This window comes from Paramisgurnus dabryanus, chromosome 4, assembly GCF_030506205.2.
Source record: "Paramisgurnus dabryanus chromosome 4, PD_genome_1.1, whole genome shotgun sequence".
In the NCBI taxonomy this organism is placed as follows: domain Eukaryota; kingdom Metazoa; phylum Chordata; class Actinopteri; order Cypriniformes; family Cobitidae; genus Paramisgurnus; species Paramisgurnus dabryanus.
In genome coordinates, this window is record NC_133340.1 from 42,041,021 (window position 1) to 42,061,750 (window position 20,730).

At 36.6% G+C, this 20,730-nt stretch overlaps 1 protein-coding gene across 2 annotated transcripts in view; it reads left to right on the forward strand.

The window, feature by feature from the left end:
* Positions 1-2,576: 2,576 nt before the first annotated feature.
* Positions 2,577-20,730, forward strand: part of frmpd1a (FERM and PDZ domain containing 1a) — a 35,437-nt gene continuing 17,283 nt past the window's right edge. The window contains exons 1-4 of one of the 2 annotated variants that reach the window (XM_065275032.2): positions 2,577-2,693; positions 11,756-12,176; positions 17,791-17,895; positions 17,999-18,162. In XM_065275032.2, the coding sequence (XP_065131104.2) occupies positions 17,795-17,895; positions 17,999-18,162 (265 nt within the window). In that variant the 5' untranslated portion in view covers positions 2,577-2,693; positions 11,756-12,176; positions 17,791-17,794. Of the gene's footprint in view, positions 2,694-11,569; positions 12,177-17,790; positions 17,896-17,998; positions 18,163-20,730 lie in introns of those variants that run through there. The other variant, XM_073814412.1, reaches the window with a different exon arrangement.

The following is a 20,730-nucleotide window of genomic DNA, read 5'->3' on the forward strand; positions in this document are numbered from 1 at the left end:
TGTTGTTTTATAGTCTCACTGTCAAGTTAAAGGTGCTCTAAGCGAATTGAAGCGTTTTAGACCATAAAACATTTTTTGTTACATACCGGAAACATCTCCTCACTATCTGCTTGCTGCCTGTCCGCTGATCAAACTGTAAAAAAACGCGATCTCTGTAGACAGCCCAGGCTTCACAAACGGCAATATCAACAAATGGCCAAACCTAGCCAGCACAAAACAAAACAAAGTATTCCAGCCAATAAACGACAAGAAGGATTTGGTAGTGGGGGTTTGGCGCGTTCATGAAAGCACGGAAGGGAGGGGGAGGGGGAGGAGTTAGCTACGCTCTGTCTGTTTGAAAACAGTTCAAACATCAACAGGAAGTGACGTCGCACATTATTCGCTTAGAGCGCCTTTAAGTCATGAGGAGGCTAGTCATTTGTTTATCTTGGGTTGTGCTTTGGTTTATGTTGGGTTTTCCCCCTTCTACGCCTTTTACTTTCTGGTCTATTTTTGGCTACATGTGGGCCCCTTTCAACCAGTTTTTGTAGGACAGCTGACTGGCCTGGGTTGTGTTTGCCAGAGTAGTGACACCATATTGTACCATTTTGTAGGCCAAATATACCGTACTGTAAATATAACAAACAAAAGAACAAGTGATAAAATATAAAAAAGTTAAAAATAATGTTTAATTAAATGTTTTATATATTGGCTAAACAATATCTTAGTTTATTTATGAAAAAAAAAAACTATAAAAGGGGTCCAAATGACAATGCTGTTGTTTTGCTTTCTTTACTAATTTAATGGAACAGTTTTGTCATACAAATTGTAATATCTGTATAAGAATTTGAGTAAACTGGAGTTAAGATATCCATGCATTTTAGGCTATATAAATCACAATATGATCTGAAAATATATGAAGGGACAATCCACTTTTAATAAAATAGTGGCTCATTTTCCTGATCCCCTAGAGTTAAACATTTGATGTTTACCGTTTTGGAATCCATTCAGCCAATCCCCAGGTCTGGTGGTACCACTTTAGCATAGCTTAGCATAATCTATTGAATCTAATTAGACCATTAGAATCGCGCTCAAAAATGATATTTTGCCTATTTAAAACTTGACTCTTCTGTAGTTACATCGTGTGCCACTACTAAGACTGACAGAAATTTAAAAGGTGCGATTTTCTAGGCTGATACTGTGCTCTTATACCTGTGTAATAATCAAGGACTCTGCTGCTGCATGGGGTTGCAGCAGGTGCAATGATATTACGCAGCGCCTGAAAATAGTTCTGGGTACTCGGTCTTAGTACACAATGTAACTACAGAAGAGTCAAGTTTTAAATAGGAAAAATATTGACTCTTTGATCATTTTAAGCGTGATAATGGTCTAATCAGATTCAATGGATTGTGCTAAGCTATGATAAAAGGGGTACCGCCAGACCCGGAGATCGGCTGAATGGATTCCAAAACGGTAAAAATTAAATGTTTAACTCTACGAGAGCTAGAAAATGAACCTATTTTCAAATAAAGTGAGGGGTCCCTTTAAAATATTCCCTTTTGTAAGCAATAGGAAGAAAATATTAATTTCCAGTTAATACACTCTAAAAAATGCTGGGTTGTTTTTAACCCAGGGCTGGGTCACTATTGGACAGAACACACTGCCGGGTTAAAATGACCCAACTGCTGGGTTATTTTAACCCAACTGCTGGGTTGTTACAACATGGATGATTGAAAATAACCCAGCAATTGGGTTAAAACAACCCAGCAGTTGGGTCATTTTAACCCGGCAGTGTGTCCAATAGTGACCCAGCCCTGGGTTAAAAACAACCCAGCATTTTTTTAGAGTGTATGGTCAAGGTCACAAATTTGCTATTTTTTGCGTAAATTCTCCAAATAGAGTACAATTTTAATTATTTGTTTTTTTTTGTGCCAATTTATTTGTGGAGAAACCATTTTTTTATGTCTGCTGTTTGAAACTGAGAAAAAAAATCCCAGAGTGTCATTCTTATCATTGCAATAAACAATGTAGACATTTATGTGCATTGTTAATGTGTTTGCTATAGTTTAACAAACAATTATTACACACTCCTGGACAATAACATTTTTATGTCCATCTAAACACACTAAAATGTTACCAACCATCACACACCCAACTCATTATTATTTCATGTATAAACAGCACAATCCTTTCTCAATATTGGTTGTCTTTTCATGTGGGCTAATTAATAAGCATTTATATATAAAAATTAGGTTTTCTTTATGTGTGTGTGTGCGCGTGTTTACATGAACGAGAGATAGAGAGAGAGAGAGAGAGAGAGAGAGAGAGAGAGAGAGAGAGAGAGACCTTGCATTGACATTACTGACATCACTAAAAGCTATAGTATAAAGTGTATTCCGGATCTTTTAATTGTTTAGTCAGCTTATTTTGTTTATAATTTAATATAATTATAATTTCATGTTTAACCTTTTTACCACAATATCGAAGAAGCTCCTTTTATCAGAGAGAGAGAGAGAGAGAGAGAGAGAGGGAGAGAGAGGGGGGGGGGGGGGTATTTGACTGAGCAAGCTTTGAAAGCAGATTAAACTGAAGTGCGCCTCTCTTCCAGAGCCGTGAGACTCTGATCGGACTATCTCGTCTTTACTTCTTTTATTTAACCGGAGTGATCTTTCAAAGTGATGGATACTTCATGAAAGTGTGAATCTTTTTGTGAGGTGAGTGTTTCATACCATAAAACATGTAGTTTATAAGCGTTGTGGTGTAAAGATGAAGGCGCGTCTCTGCACGGGACGAAATGACTTTGACATATTAAAATAATTAAGCAGACAGCACTTTCACGCCTCTAAAGACGCACCGATAGCGATAGAAAAAAATTCTTAAATATTATTAAACGATAGAGAAAATTCAATAAGATGTAAAATGTATTTGGACAAAAAAACAAGCATTTAATTTAAAAAAAATTGTATGCGTTTTGTATGCGTTTGTAGACATTGTCCATTTCACTGGACCAAGAAAAACATGGATAGAATAGTATTGCCTTTTCTGTGAGAGTCTTCATGTCTTTCACTGATACAGAGAGATTTCCCTTTAGCCAACATTATTACATTATCTTCTGCATTTCAGGGAATGCCAGATAACATTGATTCTTTAAGTGAGACCTAAATGTAGAACTTCCCTAAAGAAATATGAACAAAGTGTACATCAAAAATAATTCATATTATTAGGAACAGCATGCTACAACATTTCTTTTAGTGGTTCCTAAATAACTCATTAAGGGAAGTTGAAAGGGAGTTGTGCATTCGTGACCTATACTGCAAGATCTGCAGAATGATTTCACCATTTACAGGACATACATTTAACTAATGTATTTGATGGAGTATGCAGACATTACATGACCGGATTCCTATCAGGATATGTGATGAAACCAAGAGTAGAAATCCGGAAGGAGATCCGACAGGCTCAGAAAGGTCCATAATTCATTTATAAGGATATTTTTAGAAGCAGCTGAATACTGTGAATTCCTGATGCCCCATAACTGTAAACTTACCAAAACTGACCATGCTTAGACATCTGGTGCATATTTCAGTGACTTCCTCATTAAGACACAATAACAGACATGTACAAATGCGCATTGTCCAGTGTTTTACAAGCTGTTAACAGCTGCAATAGGCACTTTATGTCAATATTCACTTAACTGGCTCTTGGAGAGAGAGAGATAGCGGGAACTGATCTGATTACCCTTTCCATATGAGTGACTAAAGCCCGCTTGGCAAATGACTGCTGTATGTGAAAAGCAGTGTAGCTCAATTGGTAGAGTATGCAACTTGCAACACAAATTTATGAGTCAGATTCCCAAAAAACACAACTGATTATGAAGTATTTTTTATTGCTTTAGTAAAATCTGACACATTTATACATCTCACATATACATTAGGACAGATGGACACATGTATGTATATCTACCTCAATTAACCTCTTGTTCTAATATTGTCAATATACTGATTGGATTGCAAGACTAAATTACATACTAACAGCTTTTTTAACAATTTTATTGTTAATCTATTGATATATCTAAGATTTCAGACTCTGATCATTCTACACTTGATGCTTTTACGTTAATGCATTTGGCAGACGCTTTTATCCAAAGCAACCTATAGCGCATTCAAAGTGTACATTTTATCAGTTGGCATGTTCCCTGGAGATCAAACCCATAACTTTTGCACTGCTAACACAGTATTGTAAATTGATCTACACGTGGAACACGTGGATATGTACTTCTAATGCATGTTTCACTGAACACGGGTACAATCACACAAGTTTAAACAGAATTACACTTTCAAAACTAATCTTGTTGTATTGACACTTGAAACTAGTGTAGGATATCTAATCTGGGTATTTGAGTTTGCAGTTTTCTTAATATTATAAAACTAAATGGCTCAAGTAATAACCTACATGTTAGTAATTCCATTGCAAATGTTGCAAGGATTTATTTTGTATTAGATTGTGAGTACAGTTTATCAGTCCTTTATTGCTAGTCTTAATATATGTTAAGCTTCATTAATTTATACATACACTACAACCAAACAAGCACAACTGAAATAAAATATACACTTACCTAAAGGATTATTAGGAATACCTGTTCAATTTCTCATTAATGCAATGGTGTATTGGTGTGGGGGATGTTTTCTTGGCACACTTTAGGCCCTTTAGTGCCAATTGGGTATAGTTTAAATGCCACGGCCTACCTAAGCATTGTTTCTGACCATGTCCATGCCTTTATGACCACCATGTTCCTATCTTTTGATGGCTACTTCCAGCAGGATAATGCACCATGTCACAAAGCTTGAATCATTTCAAATTGGTTTCTTGAACATGACAATGAGTTCACTGTACTAAAATGGCCCCCACAGTCACCAGATCTCAAACCAATAGAGCATCTTTGGGATGTGGTGGAATGGGAGCTTCGTGCCCTGGATGTGCATCCCACAAATCTCCATCAACTGCAAAAATGCTATCCTATCAATATGGGCCAACATTTCTAAAGAATGCTTTCAGCACCTTGTTGAATCAATGCCACGTAGAATTAAGGCAGTTCTGAAGGGGTCAAACACAGCATTAGTATGGTGTTCCTAATAATCCTTTAGGTGAGTGTAGGTATTAAAAATCCAAACAACATCCAGATGGTATGTAACTCTGGTTCTTTATGGAAAGCAGAAAAGATGATGGATTTCCTGTTTATTTCTCATAATGTCATAAACCTAGAATCCACATTAAAGGCGGGGTGCATGATCTCTGAAAGCCAATGTTAATATTTGAAATCACCTAAACAAACACGCCCCTGCCCCCTACCCCAACAGAATTTGGACCTTCTTTTGATAGACCCACCCCACACATACACAACCCAGGCAACGATGTCGGTTAGTAGACAAACCCCTTACTGCTGATTGGCTACAAGTGTGTTTTGGTACTCGGCCTGACTCCCTTTCCCAAAGTGTTTTTCACAAATCATGCACCCCGCCTTTAACATCTGAACATTCTCCATTTCTACTAACTGATCTTCTTCGCAATTTCTCCCTCTATACATATTTTAATAATTTTCTTAAAGGCATTCTAAGCAAATCTGCGAGACGTTAGTTTTTGTTGACGTTTGAATTGTTTTCAAACAGATGGAGCGTAGCTAACTCCTCCCCCTCCCTTCCGTGCTTTCATGAACGCGCCCAACCCCCACCCCCAAATCCTTCTTGTCGTTTATTGTCTGGAATACTTTGTTATGGTTTCTGTTTGTAGGTTTGGCCACTATGTTGTTATTGCCGTTTGTGAAGCCGGGGCTGTCTACAGCGATCGCGTTTTTTTTACAGTTTGATCAGCGGACAGGCAGCAAGCAGATAGTGAGGGGATGTTTACTGTATGTAACAAAAAATGTATTATGGTCTAAAACGCATCAATTCGCTTAGAGCACCTTTAATCCCTCTTTCATTCACCCTTATTTATGACCCCTAACCTGTAATAATCATTCAGTTTTCTGTGAAAGAGAAAGACACACCCCTCAGATCATGGTGTGCGACCACTCTTACGCTCTCCTTTTGTTTTGTTGTGTTGTGCGTGAGTGGTGAGGCAGCATTATCTAAATGCATTATTAATGTCTGTGCACTCTGTGGTCTTCTCTCTCTCTCTTTCTTCCTCTATTAGTCTGAAAGATGAGTTTAAGGGCAATGATAAGATTACCAAAGCGTTTAAGGAGAGGTTGAAGAATGCGCACACTCAAAGTGGTTTCACAGTGCACCTCATAAACACACACCTGCACATACTGCACATACTGTACTGTATAGATAGTATGGCCAATAAACCAATTAAAAGCATATCGAGCAGGGCTCCAGACTAACTTTTTTCACTCACAGTGGCCCCCAACTGAAAATTTTAGGGGAGCAACGAGAAAATTTAGGGGCACACACCGTAAATCAACATGCTAACCAAATATTCACCTTTCTACTAAGTAATACACTGTATTACTAATAAATACTTTGATGATAGATGCAGAAAGTACAATGTGCTGTTTTAAATTCAGTGTCACATCACAAAAAAAGGTCAAATTTACTGGTCGCACATGTGCGACTGGATGTAAAATTCAGTGGCACACTCTCAAATTTTGGTGGCAAAATGCGACCATTTGGTAGCTGTCTGGAGCCCTGTCGAGATTATTTTATTTAGTTTGCATGTCTTATACACTGTCAGACAAAATTGTTAAAATATTTTCCACAGCTGTCACTTGGGCAGTATCCTTTAAAAAGTACCATTTAGGTACTAATATGAACTGTTTCGATCCAAAGATGTACTTTTTGAGAGGGTATGAATGAGATAGTAAAGTAAGTACAATTAAACAGATGCACTGATAGACTGCAGGATGCAGATTGGGACAGCAGTTAAAGAAAGCAGAAAGAGAGCTATGTTCTCTGTGTTTGTACTGGATGCATTAATTATTCAACAGATAGAGGCTTGAAAATGTTCAGCGGGGATTTCAACAAACCCGACTCTTCTTTCTCTCTCTGTCTCTCTTTTTCCATTGTCACTCTTTATTGCCATAACACTATTTTATGACCTTACCATCAAAATGTGGAGTCCCTACTTTTTTTCATCCATTTGCTTTCATGAGTTCAGATTGGCCCATTGCATCTGTGTCTTTCCATCTTACTCTTACAAGCTCTCAAGCCCTTATACACAATAACTTGGTATCTTTTTTCTTGAAGAGCATGTCAATAGTGACATAAAATCATTAAAGAACTCAACAAATAAGTGCAAATACAAAACTATACACTATCAGAAAAACAGTTACAAGAAGGTACAACTTTTGCCTAAAAGGTACCTCAAAAATATACACTGGTACCCCAAAGCTACATACTGCACTCTCAGAAATAAAGGTACAAAACGGTACCTTTTCTGGGGCTGTACCGTTTCAAAAAGTACAGCTTTGCACCTAAGGATTTCATTTTAGTACCTCAGAGGTACATACTGGGACCAAAGAGAGCTTATTAGTACCTTAAAAATACATATTAGTATCTCAAAGGTACATATTGGTACTACATGTTTACATATCTGTACCTAGTGGTCCATACAATTACCTTTTTAAAGGGTGCTGCCCCACTGACAGCTAGGGTACATATTTTTACTTTTTTCTAACAATGTAGGTCCTAAAGGTACGGTAATCTACCCAAAATTGTATTCTGTTTTTATTCATGTAAAGGTACCAAACGGAAACTAGGGTACAGCCCCAGTGACAGAAAAGGTACAGTTTTGTACCTTTATTTCTCACAGTGTGTATCTGTACCAAAATGGTACATATTAGGACCTGTTTAAAAGGTACCGTCTCAGTGACAACTTTTGTAATTTTTTTCTAAAAGTGTGAAACAAAATGCAGTAACAAGAAACATACAATTAGAAAAATTTAGAGTAAGAGTAACTTTAAACGGACACTCTGCTTTTTTCCGCTATTATCATAACTTAGCACAATCCATAAAATCTGATAAGACCATAAGCATCACGCCTAAAAAAATAACAAAAGAGTTTTGATATTTTTCCTTTTTAAAACTTGACTCTTCTGTAGTTACATAGTGTACTAAGGCCGACGGAAAATTAAAAGTTGCGATTTTCTAGGCAGATATGGCTAGGAACTATACTCTCATTCTGGCGTAATAATCAAGGACTTTGCTGCCATAACATGGCTGCAGTAGGCGCAATGATATTACGCAGTGCCTGAAAATAGTCCCCTGCTATTGAAAGATACTAAGGGACTATTTTGGCTGCTGCGTAATTTCATGTGTCAATATCATTATTACGCCAGAATGAGAGTATAGTTCCTCGCCATATCTGCATAGAAATTCACAACTTTTAATTTTCCGTCTGTCTTGGTACACAATGTAACTTTTTTTAGGAAAAAAATAGGAAAATAGGAAAAATAAATAGGAAAAATATCGAAACTCTTTGGTTATTTTTTGCGCAATGCTAATGGTCCTATCAGATTCAATGGATTATACTAAGCTATGCTACAATTTTTACAGCCCGACCCGTAGATCAGCTGTATGGATTCCAAAATGGTAAAAATCAAATGTTTAAAGCTGGAAAATTTGCATATTTTCAAAAAAGTGGAGAGCCCCTTTAAGTCTAGTCTAAGACTAAAATGCATGTTTGAGCTGATGTTTTTGTAAAGTGTGTGTTAACTAATACTTAAATGTCCTAAAAATGCTTTTGTTTGTGTCACTGCTCATTTGAACATAAAAATGCCTTTCAATTAGAGAGCTCCTTTTCAATTAAACAAGCCATCATAGATGAATCATTTGCGGCAACAGCTTTGAACATCAAACATACTGCAACCAATTGTTGTACAGCCATAAATATTGCCAGATTTATTTTGCAGATTGAATAATGTCCTTTAGATCATGTCTAATTTTCCTTTTAGCATTAAATTTAAAATAACAGAATACGAATGAACTTTTCTTTCTTGATTTAAAAAACGAATTTAGTAAACATAAGGCTACTTGCATAACCTCAGTTTTCTGGAAACAGTGATGAACCACGAATGCACCAACGCTCTAAATTCTGCTGGGTAATTTTTAACCCAATGCTGTGTAAATGGACAGACCACATGTTCAATTACATTAAAACAACCCAACATAGGTGTATCTACTAATCCAACATGTGTTCTGTCCAATATTTAACCAGCACTGGGTTAAAAATAACCCAGCAGAATTTAAAGTGAATGACAGCACTAACTTTACAGGCTGACATACGAGTCCTGTCTACCTGCTGTAATCTGTCACCTGTCATTGCATCATTCTTTAGTATATCTCTTCTCAATGTTGGACCCAAGGAGGAAAAATATAGTGAGATTCCTTGTTATTTTAGAGCAGGGTGATATATGTAACACAATGTTCTTCAGATTATAAAATGTATATAAGAAAAAAAAAACATTTGAATAAATGGTTCTTTGAGGAACCAAAAAAGAAAAAGGTTCTTCTATGGCATCGCTGTGAGTTCAAGTCAATACTGTGAAAGAAAAATTATTGATAAATAATTTTATACCCTCTCTTTAAAATAGCTTATATTAACAAAATGACAATACAAACTGTGATCTCCAGCTTGTATATTCTGGACTAAAATGTCCTTATCGCTGCCAAGTTGCTAAACCTTCTAGGGTTTGAGCTTTTGGGGAATCCTTATCCTGTAGTTTAAAGGTGCTCTAAGCGAATTGACGCGTTTTAGACCATAATACATTTTTTGTTACATACAGTAAACATCCCCTCACTATCTTCTTGCTGCCTGTCCGCTGATCAAACTGTAAAAAAACGCGATCTCTGTAGACAGCCCCGGCTTCACAAACAGCAATAACAACATAGTGGCCAAACCTACAAACAGAAACCATAACAAAGTATTCCAGACAATAAACGACAAGAAGGATTTTGTGGTGGGGGTTGGGCGCGTTCATGAAAGCACGGAAGGGAGGGGGAGGAGTTAGCTACGCTCCGTCTGTTTGAAAACAATTCAAACGTCAACAAAAACTAACGTCTCGCAGATTTGCTTAGAATGCCTTTAAAGGGAACATATAATGCAAAATACACTTTTTTAAGGTTTGGAAACAATCTACCCGCACCTACTCCTTTTATTTTTATTCCCATTAAACTAATTTTATTTTTTTATTATTTTTTTATTATAAATTTTACTTTTATTTTCTTGGCAATGTGATGTCACACTGACAAAGCCCCGCCCATGGCCACTACCTGACTGGTTTACTTTACCCTAAAGCTTTTCTAAATGTGTTTGCCAGCATGTTGTAGCACTAATGTGACTGCATTAGTGTTCCAGACTGCATTCACAGGAATCAGATCATTGTTTAACCGAAAGCAGTAGCACAAGAAAACAGCACTTTTTTTGCTTCCGCCCAAATAGGGGCATTTTGGACATGCTATAACAAAAGATCTGGCGGTATTCGGAGCTAAAACTTCACAGACACATTCTAGGCACACCTGAGACTTTTATTAAATCTTGTAAAAACGGGCACATTAGCAGTATGATATGATAGCTTCTAATTAAGGAAACTGGCATTAGAAAAATATAAGATAAAGAGCAGATTATTAAATTATTATTAAAGGGCACCTATGGTCTGATTCACGATTTTACATTTCCTTTGGTCTGTAAGTATATATTAGTACATGTTGCCTACAACGACGCCAGATATCATCTCCGACGTAAATCTCTTTTCTTGGACTACAATAAACACGGATTGTAGGCTACAGTTTACTTCCTGGGATTGGTGATGTAGACAAGACCGACATTATCATATTTCTTCCCGCTTCGGACTAAGCCTATAAGTTAACTCTTATTAGCATTACATTGTGACCGAATCTTTCAAACATGGTAAGGAGCATCACATTTCCGGCTGATGTCAGAGGTATTCAGGCCAATCACAACGTAGAGATAAGCTGGCCAATCAGGGACACAGCACTTTTCAAATCGATGAGTTTCAGGAAGAGAGTGAAATCTGGAGCCAAACAAATTTATGGTATGTTGACAATAATGTTTTTTTAAAACCATATATTCCAAATACACAAAATAACATTGTGTTTTAGCAATGAAATAGGTGCCCTTTAAATTAAATTATTTATTTACTTATTATACAGCAACAGTGTGGCACAGTCTGCAAAATAAATCTTGTGGAAGATGATCCATATGATCTTGCGGAAAGCACCGGACATCCACCACAGAGCCACCCGATCTGGTGGTAGATCTGTCATTTTCTTGGCTAGAACTGAAGATTATTATTAGCGAATGGCTGTGTATTCATACACTTTAAATGCTTACAGAAGGGCATTCAGTTAGGGGCGGACTAATGCTTCCACACCAAAGTGTATTTGTGTGATGTTGTGTCGCTGTCCAGTGCTGAAACAGCCCTATTTGAAAAAACCCAGAGAAATGACAACCGATGTCAAAGCCATTAAGCCCAAAAAAACAAAGGCACGCCCTAAAGGAAACAATTTGTCCTCTCTAAAAAGGGAGAGACAGCTGCAGGATGACTCAATGCTACATTGGGGGATACTAGATTTGGTCTCTTTTTGGGAAGAGGAGGCTGTTAGGAAAGGATTTGCTTTCAGAGCCCACACTGCTAGGGCTGAAGATTTGTGGATAAAGATTTAGTGACGAGTGATGTGCTTCTGTTACTCATTAGACCTCATTGAAAACCACCAAGACGTGTTTGTTTGAAAGATAACATTTTATGTCTTTTTGACAGAGGAGCTCCAGCTATGGAAACAAACACGAGTCTATGTTTGACGCAAGAGCTAAGGACCATCAAAACAAGACGACAGCAACTTTTTCACTGATGGAATAAGACTGATTGTTTGCTGCCATACGACAGACACCAAATCAGCCTGGGAAAAGCAAACAAGTTTCTTGAACTGCGAATGAAAAGTCAAGTCTAAGCAGCACTGGATATGAATGACATCAATTCTGTATGTGCACTGGTGTGACCATTAAAATAAACCAGTTTACGTACCGAACTGCTAAATATTGCCACAGTGCTTGACAGACTGAAGAAAAACTGTCAGAATGATGACTGGGATAAAGTGCCAAGTGGTCAAAAATTAAGCTTTGAAGAACTGGTGATGCAGTACCAGGATAAGTTCCTCTGCAACGTATCAGTGCAATCCAGGGTAAGTGTGCAGTGTGTGTTTATGTGTGTGTGTGTGCTTTGGTGTATTAGTTTTTTCTATAATGTAGCGTGTTTACTATGTGTGTGTAAAGTATATACCTCCGTGATCAGCTCAGAATGTGTGACGCAGTGTCCCAGTCTAATCCAATTAGAAAACCTGTCAGCAACCTCAGGGTCATCTGTTTGCATGTGTGTATGTAGGTGTCAGCTATAGTCTACTGAAAGATATATTACAAGTCAGGATCCTGTAACTGTCTAAGTGTTCGGTACATTAAAAAGATATTTAGCACCAGACATTGGTGCTTAGGTAACACCGTAGCAATAGTCTGCCCGTAATCCTCCCATGTGACTGTAAATGAATTGTAGACAAATCTTACCTTCAGCAGTTCCACGTAGCCATTCGAGATAGCTGCCCATGCTAATCATGGAGTACAGACATTATTTTTTAGAGAGAACTTGAGTAGACTTTTTTATGAGGAAACATGGACGTGAGAGGGAATGAAACCTCACTTTAGAGGCCTCTAATCTAATTGAGAGAGAGAGAGAGAGAGAGAGAGAGAGAGAGAGAGAGAGAGAGAGAGAGAGAGAGAGAGAGAGAGAGAGAGAGAGAGAAAGAGAGAAAACAATAGAGAGAGGGAGAGAGACATTTTAAATGAATGGATATTTGTGAAAGACATTGAATATGAACAACAGATGTAATTCCAAGATGAAAAGACACATTTTACAGTAAAAGGGAATGCCCAAACGTCTGTGTTGTGTAGTCTTAACAAATACACATTACGTGTCTTTCACTGGCTCCATATTTCGAGAACGGAAGCCAGAGGTACATACGATCCCTATTGATCAAGAGGAGTCTGAAGTATATGTCATCCATTAAAGTTATTAAATAGTGCTGAAAAAGTAAGAGAACCGTTAATGGAGATTCGTGTAAGGAAACCTTAACAACATTTAGTCTTAATCCTCTTGTAGGTGGATAATAGAGAGGATGAAAAGTCATACTGTGCCTTTATGTTACAGGCAGCTTTAATGAAAGATTTAAAAGAAAGGCTCTTTGGGAACCTGCCACACCTCTATATTGTTAAAAAAATTAAAGAGAGTTGTTTCATTTAGTGAAAAGTTTTAGGTTCAATAGAACAGCTGCTTATATGTTCATATCATTCATTATTAATATTTAATCAGGCAAAAACAACACAATAAACAGAGTAGTTCATAAGCATGGAAACTGATTTCTGTAGTAGAAAATGGGCAGTTGCATTATGCCAAAGGAGTCACAGTAACACAATGGAAACAATAACAATGCATGAGGAGAAAGTTTGTTGTTTTGCTATTGGTATACCTAATAAAACTTCTACTCCCATATTAAACCGTAAATATATTTTATGATAGGTCAGTTACATGTGTTGTACACAATAAGACTTGTTTCAAAATTTTGTGATCCAGCAGTTTACAGATCAAAATATCTGTAAATCATGTCATCCTTATTCTTACGTTCATGTGTCTTTTACTTTCTGGTTTCTGTTTTTTTTCTTCAGTTTTTGTTTTAACTTTTTAAACATTTTAAAGGTGCAGTGTGAAATTTTTAGAAGGATCTCTTGACATAAATGCAAAATAATATACAAAACTATATTATCAGGGGTGTACAAAGACCTTTCAAAATGAACTGTTATGTGTTTATTACCTTAGAACGAGACCTTTTTTATCTACATACAAATAGGGTCCCCTTACATGGAAGTCGCCATTTTGTGCCACCATTTTTCTACAGAAGCCCTTAACGGACAATTTTTTTCTACTAAGTTGTCTCCGACGATGACATGTTTGTCTGGTGGCAGCTACCGTAGTTTCTTTATGTGTTTCAAAAGCAAGGGGTGAGCAGTGGACTACGCCGTTGGTTGCAATTCGCAACCTCACCACTAGATGCCGCTAAAATTTACACACTGCACCTTTAAAGGGGACATTTCAAGTAAAGATTTGGTCTCCCCAGAGGACATATGTGAGGTTTTAGCTCACAATTTCATATAGATAATTTATTTTAGCAAGTTAAAATTTTCACTTTGTAGGTTTGTGCAAAAATGTGCCGTTTTGGGTGTGTCCTTTAACATGCAAATGAGCTGATCTCTGTACTAAATGGCAGTGGCATGGTTGGATAGTGCAGATTAAGATGCGGTATTATCTCCTTCTGACATCACCAGGGGAGCCAAATTTCAATAACGTATTTTTTCACATGCTTGTGAAAACTAAGTTAACTAAGTTACTGGTGTGATCTTATTCACATTTTCTAGGTAGATAAAAGCACTGGGGACCCGATTATAGCACTTAAACATGAAAAAAGTCACATTTTCATGGTATGTCCTTTTTAAAATCCCGAACACCTAAATGGTACAACACATTTACATTAAATTTATGGATTTGGCAGACTCTTTTATCCAAAGGGACTTGAAGTGGAGTCAATCAATACATTTTATATCAGTACAGTATGTGTGTTCCTTGGGATTAAACCCATCACTTTTGCGTTGCAAACACAATTCTCTAACAGTTCTTAAACGGGTGGGGGTCAAGATGGTGCCAGTAAGGCCTAAGTTTTATAACTTTTTTTTAAATACATAGAGTTATTATAAATTATGTGTAATTACTCGGCTCCACGGGGGGCTAGGGTGGGCCTGGCCCATCCAATCAAAGGCTCGGCCCACTCTGGCTGCACACCACTGTAATGTTATATTATATTAAAATACATGAGAATATTTCTTAAGAAAAACAGCATTTCAGATATAATTAACATTTTCAGTTTGTAACAAGTTTGTTTTAGTTGATTTAAATAGTTATTTTAAAAGAACTGCCCCTTTTTAACAGAATAGACCCAATTCTTACAGTTTTACAGTTTTAAAGACATTTTACCAAATCTAAAGTTACTTTATTGATACAAGATCTGTTAAGGGGTCAAAAATATTACAAATGCAAAAAGAGAGAATGTAAAAATAAACATGATAAATATATGACACATGAGATATATATCTCAATTTACTAAATAGTTCCAAAATATTTACAAAAAAATATAAAAAATGAAGAAAACACAACAATAACAAACAACCCTTGTCTTAAATATATGATATGAAAACTATAAGCATGTGAGATTAAAGAACCCCCAAACCGATGGGCCCACCTGGAATATCACTTGGCCCCTTTCATCTCATATATGGAGCCGTGCCTGCCTCAGAAAAATAAGGATCCTAACCAACAGCACTACATTGTATAAATAAGTTTAGTTTGAAGTTTGAGATGGTTTAATGTCATTAATCTTCGCAAAGGGATACACCCTACACAAGAGGGGTGCATGCCAAGAACCACTGAGCTACAGCATTAAAATCTCAAGCCAAAACAAACAGTGTAGTAATGTTATATTGTAGTAAATGTTATATTCTACTTCATCTACTTCATACTTCATCTGTTCCTGTATGGAAAGAAATACTACAGTTAAAATGGTTGAGCAAGATGTGTGTAAGATTGACAATACTGTAGATAGCGATAAAATGAATGGACAGTGCAAATGGAAATCCTGTGAAAACTGAGAACATAATTTGACCATGAGTCATGGCCTCCTGGGATCTTTCTCTCATCTCAGTGTCTTGTTTGTCTCTTTGTCTTTGTTTTTACCTCTCTCCGTTGATTATGAGGCTCCAAACTGTCTCTCACATTCCCTAATGAGAAGTATTGGTAGACGTGCCATAAACATAACCCACATGATGCAATCTGTGCCACATTGCAATAAATGTTACAATATAAAAACGTGTTTGATATCGCCGTGGGAAGACTGGCTGACGGCACATTATTATAACATTATCAGTACTGCTGTACGCACCGTTTTGATCACCACAGATATGCCCATTATGAGTCTTTCAGAGGAAACACAACAGACAGTCAGTCAGGAGACACATGCATAATTTATTTATATATCATTGCTGGTATACCGTGTATTTGGACTTATTGGTATTTACAGACTGTTCCTGTCAGCTATTTTAATATAGCTATTTTTTTTCAAGTATTATCCACAGACTTGATTTTACTTATAAATTTAAAAACCATTAGAAGTTCCTGAAGGAGCCCACTGTTTAAAAATTTTCATTCTCTTAAGGGTTTTCGAGACTACAGACTTTGTATAAAGTATGCCAACACAAAGTATTTTTTACGAAGTGGCTAATTCGTATTAATTCAAACGACCACATTCATACGTTTCTGTATGATTTGCTTTCGCCACTGACATTGTGGTTATGGGTGGAGATTCATTATTGTTTAATCTAATCGTTTTTATTCGATTCACTTCAAATGTATTCATTCAAACTAGCCTACTTGTAAAATACATGGAAATTTTCATTAGATCAAGCTTTAGCCAATAAGATGTAATGTTTTCAACTCAGACATTCAAATTTCAATTCATAGTAAGCTACTTCAACTTACTACTATTATGGCATTTTAAACTATTTTATGAGGTGGCTTATTCATGTAAATTTATATGATCTTATTCATCTGTTTTTACCTCAGTGACATTGAGTTTAGGGACGTGGCTTCATTCTTTCTTTTTTCTAATAATTGTACATTTCACATCAAATGATATGAAATGATACAAAATCTTCACCCTGCATTAAACATTTTCCTTTTTCTATTTATATCAACGACCCTGAAAAGACGTCTTTTCACTTTTCAACCTGAATTTCACATCATTACGACGTTTGGAAAAGTCGTCGTTTTGACGTCTTTTCAACAAGGTATTGCATCTGCATGTACATCTCTCGATTTAAAGAGCAGAAACATAACTTTGTTGTGATGACACGCATTCTCCGACACGCCCATTATGGCATTGTTTCAGCTTCTTGTTCACACAGAGGGTTTTCCTGGTATCTTACAAGGTCCTCTTTTCGGGAGCGATCCCAGAAAATTTTAGGGACGTGTTTGCGTTCACAGAGGCTTTTCTGGCAATTTTATGGGTATTTTCTGGGACCAAAGTGCTGTGTGAATGAGGTTTTGTTTTAAACATTTTAACCAGGAGTTATTTTCAACCCAGCTTTGGTTTAAAAAGGGACGACCCCAACAGTTGGGTTAAGACAACCTGGCATTTAGGTAAAAACAACCTAGCATAGGTTAAATTGCAACCCAATGAGTTGGATTCGTCCCTTGACTCATTGAGTTGAAAATCAAGCACCGGTTTGAATCACGCAAGACATATAACCATTAAAATAAATAATTAAGTTGTGACTATGGATTATAGTACTTAAAATAAGTATGGCTACCTTCATAATATTGAACAAAGGAAAAACTAAACAAAGCCAGTAACATGCAGTATTTTAAAGTTAATTTAGTTCTTCGGGTAAATTAACAGACCTTTTGTAAAAAAGTAAAGGCTAATCTAATATCTGTTTAAGATATTTTTATTTGAGCTTTGATAGTCTGCAAGAATTATAACTTTATAATTTAGTCTGTTTATGTCAGTGATTAATCATTAAATGGTTGACCTGCGTTTTGATATTCACTTAAATAATTTAACAACAGTTGAGTGTCCTCCACAAATGTTTAAAATAAATCTATGTAATAGATAGTGGCCAAGTGACATTTTACCCTGTGTGCAGATAAATGGAGGAGCGGGACCGCAGTCGCTCTCCGTCTCGCAGGACCAGCAAAGTAGAACAGGTGGTGGGACGTTGGCTACGCCGCTCCAGGGAGTCCAGCAGCCGGTAGCGGTCCTTTGATCAAAGATTGTGTGTGGAATGGATGAGTGTGTGAACCTATGTCTTCGTATTTTTTGTTTGAGAGCATAAAAATCGCTATCTCCTACAGGGAGCGTGTGTTAGAGGATGGGCATGCTGCCGAAAATGGCTCTCAGGACCAGAGGAGCTGTCCGATTAGTGTCATTATTAAAGTGCCACTTGACCCCACCCTCAACACCCATGGGTTTACTGTCTCAACACACACTCCACCCCTGGTGCTGGATGTGACAGAAGGTACATCTACACACATAATATAGTCAATCACAAGCAGGGCATTTACAATGTTTAAAACTGTTTATCTGTTTAATGGATTCGTATAATTCATTATCTCTAAATATGACCTTTTGCTTGTGGAAAAAACATCAAAGTTGCTCTTTTCCACAGAAAGAATATTCATGATCACTGGCTGTCATGTTCAGTTGCAATTTGTTTCGGTTTATTAAAAGTTTATGTATGTATTATGCAATAATTTGAACCCACACTTTAAAAACAAATGGTGCTGAATAGCACTAAAGTGGTTCTTGGCTCGTAATCATAGAGGAACCATTTTAAGTGTCATTTAGCACAGATGAAGTGTGTAGCACCGTTGTAGAACCATATTGTGCTATGTAGAACCAAATGTGGTGCTACAGTGGTGCTATTTGACCGTATGGTTCTTCATAGGTGCTATATATCACTACAACTGGTTCCTCTATGATTACGAGCCAAGAACCACTTTTAGTGCTATTTAGCACCGTTGGTTTTTTAGAGGACCCATTTCACCACACATAAAACCAGAATTCTAGACTAAATGGCTTAATACAAATTATTAAATAGTTTTTTGGGTTTGTTGTTTTGGTAATTTTTCTTTATTTCTTTATTCATGTCTCTTCCCATAGCTTGAAGTGGGACCTCCACGACACCTCAGTCTTTCACAATTAATTATTCATTTTCTTATATCGATTTAGCTTATGATAGTGCTTATAATAGCAAAACACCTCTCATGACCTCTTCACATTATTATTCCCAAATGACTGTCAATAAAGAGAGATCCATTAGTTACCAGAGTGCCCATGGATCGCCCACAGTGTGGAAGCTAGTCAGTAGACTTCTAAAAATAAAGCTTCATAAAAGGTTCTTGATGCCATAGAAGAACCATTTTTGGTTCCTCAAAGAAACATTCAGTCAAAAGTTCTTAAAAGAAACATGTGCTGCTTTTCTTGGCACCCTCCTACTATAGACGGTTTTAGCGCCAACAACATAAACTTATATAATATTGGCTTTTGTGGCCCAAACATAACTTCGGGTAGACTTTCGCATCAATAACAACAGAGGCCCTCTAGAGTAGATTATTTATAATAACAAGCAAAATAAATAACCAGTAAATTACTTTAGCTCAAATCATAGCTAAAGCGTTTATCAACCATCACACTGAGCTAATGTTACCGTGTAAAATTAATTTATACAGTGTTAGCTAATGCACATGTGTCCAATGAAACTGTCTATACTTGATTTTAGAATAAAGAGGAACTTTATCAACTCCATCAAGATATCTTCACATAAATAATAAATAATGTTTTTGATCATATTATTTAAACTCTCTAAATAAAGCATCGCTGAGAAAGTTAAATTATGACTATACAGCACATAATCACTTATTGAAAATCAATAGAACTGCAGTGCATTAGCTCCAAAGTAAGATTATACTTTTACAAAAATTTAAATATATTTATATATATTATGAGAATTCTTTGGCCTTCTTTAACAGTAAAGTTTTGAATATTAGAGACAATATTGCCCCTTCCTTTAAACCTATCATTAAACATGCAATGTTCCACTACTCTTTGTCAGTTTCTGCCAGTTTCATTGTTATCTCTTACAAAGATTATCAATCAAATTAAACCCTCTACATCCTCTACAGACCCTGTCCCTACAAAATTTTTTAAGGATGTATGGGAAACGATTGGCTCTTATGTTGAGGAAATTATAAATAGTAGCCTGTCTTCCGGAGTTGTGCCTGCTTTTTGTAAAAAAGCTGTGATTGAGCCACTAATTAAGAAAGCTGGAGTTGACTCAACAAATGTTTCAAATTATCGTCCCATTTCAAAGCTTCCTTTTTTATCGAAAATTTTGGAAAAATGTGTATTTTTGCAGTTACAGTCTTTTCTGGATTTACATGGCATCCTAGATATTTTCCAGTCAGGTTTTAAAGTATATCATAGCACTGAGTCTGCACTTTTAAAGGTTTAAATGATTTGTTTTTAATGACAGATTCTGGTGATTCAGCCATTTTAGTGCTTTTAGATCTCACTGCTGCCTTTGACACAGTTGACCACAAAATTCTTTTATCTCGTTTGGAAAACTGTGTGGGTGTCAAGGGGACTGCCCTGAAGTGGTTTCAGTCTTATCTTTCAGGGAGATGCTTTTTTGTTAAAATGGGGGACTATACATCATCAACTGCACCTTTAAATTGTGGGGTTCCCCAGGGATCAATTCTCGGTCCAATTCTTTTTTCATTGTACCTTCTTCCACTTGGAATGATTTTTAAAAAGCATGGCATCTCCTATCATTTGTATGCTGATGACTGTCAAATTTACATGCCAATCAGAAAGCATGAAGGCAGCCCCCTGACACCCATTCTTGAATGTTTAAATGATGTCAAAGCATGGTAGGCCCAAAAATTTTTTAAACTAAATGAGAGTAAAACAGAGATTATGCAGTTTGGCCCCACTAACCCCATGATAGATTTGGGCTCCCTAAATGATTTTGTGCATTCTGTTGTAACTAACCTTGGGGTAAAAATAGACAGTGATTTTAAACTAA